This window comes from Pomacea canaliculata, linkage group LG3 (genome assembly GCF_003073045.1).
Source record: "Pomacea canaliculata isolate SZHN2017 linkage group LG3, ASM307304v1, whole genome shotgun sequence".
NCBI classification, from domain to species: domain Eukaryota; kingdom Metazoa; phylum Mollusca; class Gastropoda; order Architaenioglossa; family Ampullariidae; genus Pomacea; species Pomacea canaliculata.
In genome coordinates this window covers 11256621-11261710 of record NC_037592.1, presented here as the reverse complement: position 1 = coordinate 11261710, position 5090 = coordinate 11256621, and the positions used below count along the sequence as shown (strand labels likewise).

General features: G+C 36.7%; 1 protein-coding gene across 2 annotated transcripts; it reads left to right on the top strand.

The window, feature by feature from the left end:
- Positions 1-18: 18 nt before the first annotated feature.
- Positions 19-4822, top strand: LOC112558666 (serine/arginine-rich splicing factor 7-like). Of its 2 annotated transcripts, none has more exons than XM_025229241.1 (5): positions 19-140; positions 662-882; positions 1392-1598; positions 3489-3602; positions 4476-4822. In XM_025229241.1, exons 2-5 carry the CDS (start codon positions 674-676, stop codon positions 4558-4560), a joined length of 615 nt encoding a protein of 204 aa, XP_025085026.1. In that variant the 5' UTR covers positions 19-140; positions 662-673; the 3' UTR covers positions 4561-4822. The 2 variants fall into 2 exon arrangements, with proteins under 2 accessions (XP_025085026.1, XP_025085025.1); XM_025229240.1 differs by having other exon boundaries at positions 30-141; positions 671-882.
- The last annotated feature ends 268 nt before the right edge of the window (positions 4823-5090 follow it).

Genomic DNA, 5090 nt, shown 5'->3' with positions numbered 1-5090 from the left:
TTTAGAGCAACACATTGTCTTGGTAATCTCGAACCTTCTCGCGAGGATATACAAAGACCGCCATCTTGACCGAGGCAGTCAACGTGTTTGATCGCCTAAGAAATCGTTATCTGAATGTTTTTCTATCTCCTGAGTTACTAGGTAAATTATATATGTAACACTATGTACATATAGTATGAAGCGTTATAACGTAATAGGTTTATTAAAATAATATGAATATGTGAATGATTTATAGACATTTTGGCTTCTTTTTAGAGGCGGGAGCATTTTTTTTTTTTGGCTTGCATAATTTCAAATAAATGACGCCGAAATGTTAACAGTGTCTAAAAGCATAATGAGTTTTATATGAATATATAAATTGAAGACCCGTAGCATCAAGACATTAAATATTAATAAAATTTCATGGTGTCACAATTTTGCTTCCGCATGCATAGGAATTTGAATAGCGAATTTTTTCCCAATGCGGATTCCTCTTCATAGATTTATTATATTTTTAAATGCTTCAGTCTCATAATTCAAAACCGTAAAAGTATATAGTGCAAAGACAGAGCAAAATGTAGAACATACAGTTTAAGAGCTAAGTGGCAGTTTCTTTTTAAAGATAAGTAGAAGCCAAATTAAGGAATGGTGTTGTAAGGTAATACCATGTTTGCTTAATCCCGTGTTGCAGATAATGTCCAGATATCGGGGATCAAGTGTGGAGGGAAAGGTTTACGTTGGAGATCTCTCCCCTGATGCATCAGAAAAGGAAATTGAACGAGCATTCAGCTATTATGGACATCTTCGAAATGTCTGGGTTGCTAGGAACCCACCTGGATTTGCATTTGTAGAATTTGAAGACTACAGGGATGCAGAGGACGCGATTAGAGCTTTGGATGGGACGTAAGTAGCCTTAACAGTTTTGAGTTTCATTAACTCTGTAGTTCTATATTTTATTGCCTATTGGATAAGCAAATAAAGCTTTCCAAATACAGTAATCCCTCAAAAATTCATTAAAAAAATTTTTTTTTCATTGATCGAATTTCGCAGAAAATTCGCAAAGAAGCATAGATTCACGATTCATTTTTCTCATAAATTTCTTATAAAAACCTGGAAAGATGAGGCGCGAAGTGGCAAGGGACTACTGTAAAAAGTCTTACCAAACTGTAGAGAGATGATCTTGCAGGAAAATTTAGGCTTAAGTTGCTTGCATGTTTTTCTTTTATACAACCATTGTAGAAATTTTTACAGAAATATTGCCTTTCTGAAGCTGTTAAACTGAAGCAGTGTCAATTCTAAATTTTACTTTAATGTAGTTTTTGCCTATGAAGTACACATTTTATAATTTTTTATTCTGACTTCCTTATTTGCGCTTCTGACCAAAATTGTGTATTCTCTATCATACTGCCCAGGGTCATATGTGGAAATCGAGTACGGGTGGAATTGTCAACTGGGAAAGTGCGGCCCAAGCCATGGTTGAGAGGTGGTCGTGGTCCTCCACGTGCTAGGAGGGCATTTCACCCAGAGGACCGATGTTATGAATGTGGTGATCGTGGGCACTATGCCTATGACTGTCACAAATACCGCGGTGGTGGGAGCCGTAAAAAGTCTTCACGCAGGTAAGCAACTTCACTAATGTATCGTTGTAAATATTTCAGAGTTGTAAAGGTTGCCAGATGCAAGATAGACGTATATTGTTGCAGAGCTAATCAACCTCTTTAAAATAAATGGTAAACTTTCTTTGGGTTGATTTTTTTCTTAAGAATAGTAACATCATTTTGTTGGTTGATTTCAAGGAATAAATTGCTCATTCTTATATGCACACAATTCTTTCTCCTATAACCTCCACTACAATTTTTGTTTTTGAGGTGGTCGTAAGTCATTTTCATATAGCTGAGTGAGGAAATGTGCTTCCTCCTGGTTTGTAATGTCTGTCGGTGACAAGGTACACAAATGTGCATCTAAACATTATTTGTAATCCCCAAAAAATAATTCCAGAGATAAATTTCTTCAAAACTTTTATGGTGGGAAGGGTTTTGGTTATAACATTCACTGATTCATCACAGTTATTATAAACATTTTGAATAGACTTTTTTTTTTCAAAGAGCTCATTATTTACAGTTATTTTGCCGACCAGTAAACAAAATAAAGGAGGTAGTAGCAGGGGTCTGACTATACAAGGTTTTTTTATTATTTATTTTTTTGGGTGGTCAAGTTTAATTGTCAGGTCAGTGGTTAGCAGTAAACACACAACAGATTCCTAAATCTGGAAACTGTTATATCATTTGCGTCTTCATGACTGTCTGTCCGTGCTTTGCAGACTTTTCATCATATTGATAGAGAGGAAATTGACATCCATTCATCCAACTTAATGCATCCGTCCCATGGACCTGCACTTTAGAATCAATACAGCACGCTTCTCAACTTGACAGCATACCATCTGTCCGTCAGACCACTTGACGCTTCTGTAGCACCCTATTCTCCCTCACCATGGATGGAATGAGTTGGCATCCGACCTACATGAGCTTGGTCAGCTTTTGAGCCTTTCCATCTTCCATCCTACAAAAGAGAGATTCATCTCGACTGCTTTGTTTAGAGAGATACGACCATCACAACAAAGAATTCTAGTTTGCCTCTTCTCCCAGAGGATATAGATCTTCCTTCAGAAAGATTCCTTGATACTTCAACTCCAGCATAAGAGAAATAAACCACAAATGTGAATAGTTACAAGACAAAAAAAAAAAAAATGACAGCTGTTTGCGTAAGTCTGTATTTTGTCTTGTGGCAAACAGAAAGGGCAGTCATGCTTAGATTGTTGGCATGGCGAAACGTTGTTCTTAGGTAAATCCTGCAGTGGTGCCGATGTTCATCTCTTCGTGGTCGTAATTTTTTTTTCTTTTTGCAGGGAGAAAGGCCAACTTGACAGTTGTGTACTTTGTTGTGCAGCATGTATTTATTTGCCCCTTTAAAGTTGTTTGCATGTGATCATTTCAGCAAAATCCAAAAATGTTTGTCCGAACTGCTTAAAGGTCTTACTGTGCAGTCTTTTCGGGTGCTGGAAAGTTGGAGGTTACAGGATTTTCTTGTAATGACACAAGCATTCATTTTTTTAAGATTGTTTTTGAACTTGCTGTGGCAAGTTCTCAAAACCAACTAAAAGTAGTTAGAAAGATAATAGGCTATTATCACTCAGTTTTGTACAATTATTGCATATTCTGAATTGTCTTAGGTATACTTTTGGAGCAGTAATCATTGCAAGTGATATAAAATAACAATATAAAGCCAGATTTCTGAGGGGGGGATGACAATTTATTTAAATTCTAAAGAGCATTTTATCTAAAATCTTGCTGTCCTAGTGTGGTGGTTTTATTTGTGCTGTATGTGGCTTTGTTACTGCCATTCTGAGATTGAGCAGTTCCTTGTCGGGTTCCCACTCTCCTCGTTTCCTGTTCCTGTGGCCGTATCCTTGTATACTCTTGCTAAATGTTGTTTAAATCGCTTATTTTCAGATCACGCTCGCGCTCATACAGCCACTCTAAAAGCCGCAGTCGATCTCGCTCTCGAGGGCGCAACTACACACGAAGCAGGACACGTAGTCCTACAAGAAGCAAGACACGTAGCAGGTAAGATTGTAGTCTATAGTGTCCTGATGAAACGTTCACGTTGCAAAATTTTGTGTTCTGGGGTAAAAACTTGAGTAAATGGAAAGCACTTGGACACGCTCTTGTTCATAAATTTTGTCTTTGGCTGCTTTTTAACATCCATTGATGATATGCGTGCATAAAAATGTTCTAAAATATTCCCACCACATAGTTTGTGGTAGATAGCTCATTAGTTTCTAATTTTTATATGGATTTTAAGAAAAGTAGTCAAGTGTTTACTCCCTGGGGGTTGAGATTTTTAGACCATAACAGATGCCACAACAGCAGCAGATGTCTGTCAACACATTCTTTTATTTACAGTGTAGGGTCATTAAGCCACGGTGATTGGGGTATTGCAGCTTAGGTGGTCTGTGGCTTAAATATTTTTTTAATAATCCATAAATTTTGTAGCATTGTAAGGTGTGAATCAGTTACAATGGGCCTCCCTAACGCTGACACTCAGCGTGGATAAAACAGATTAATATTTGAATATCATTTTAAGTTATTTTATTGTTTATTGATGAATAAAAGAGTAATGTTATATAACTACCTCGTTGAAGTTATAAACCAGCATTTAAACATTTAATCCGTGATAGTGCATAGCATGTCCATCATGGACATTCAAAATGACAGCTGTCAACACCTGTCTCCAGTCTTTGAGAGGCCATGTCCAAGTCCGTAAAATCTACAGTGTCAAAAAATTGGGATCCAAGCATTTTGCGCTACTTCAGCAAATTCAGGGATTACTGGACCGCATCTTGATGTCCCTACACTGTAGCTTTATGAGTAGGTTCACTTCAATTCAAATAGGCATATCTTCATGACCAATGATTTATTGCATTCAAATATTTTCAGAAGTCCTGTAGATCGATCAAGATCTCGATCACGCTCACGCTCAAGAGGTAACAACTCACCCGATGCAGAAAACAGCGATAATTAAATCCTCATGTAATATGGCAGATGAAACTTGCTCCTACATACATAATTCATGCTGCTGCAGACCCTGCATTTTCCATGGGTATGCTGTGTTCATCATTGACAGGACAGTTGTTTTATCTTGCATCATTAATCGTGATGGCTAGATTTCATAAGTCATGGCTTCATCATTTTGTTTCTTTTTACGTTTGGACTTTTTAACAAAATAATTTTATCATGCATCACATAGATGTTAAAAAGTGAAAAATAAAATACATGAAGCATTATTTTTGCATTGTTTTATAAGCAATTGACTTTATGCTATGATTGATATGCTTGTGGTAGTTAGATTCATGCCACCAGGACCTTAGTAATAATAATAAACGCAAAATTTCTAAAGCGCAGAGTCAGACTCCTAAGGAGTATGCTCTTAGCGCTTACGAACAAGAATGAAACATGGACAGCATACGAGGGACAGGAAAAAAAATAAATAACAAATGTGAACTATAAAAGAATAAACAACTGTACTAAATGAAGAATAAAATCAAATACAGA

Coding starts and splice junctions, on each gene's coding strand:
- LOC112558666 (XM_025229241.1), top strand. CDS start 674: ATGTCCAGATATCGGGGATCAAGTGTGGAGGGAAAGGTTTACGTTGGA. Junction 883..1,391: donor ATTAGAGCTTTGGATGGGAC/GTAAGTAGCCTT, acceptor CATACTGCCCAG/GGTCATATGTGGAAATCGAG. Junction 3,603..4,475: donor AGAAGCAAGACACGTAGCAG/GTAAGATTGTAG, acceptor AAATATTTTCAG/AAGTCCTGTAGATCGATCAA.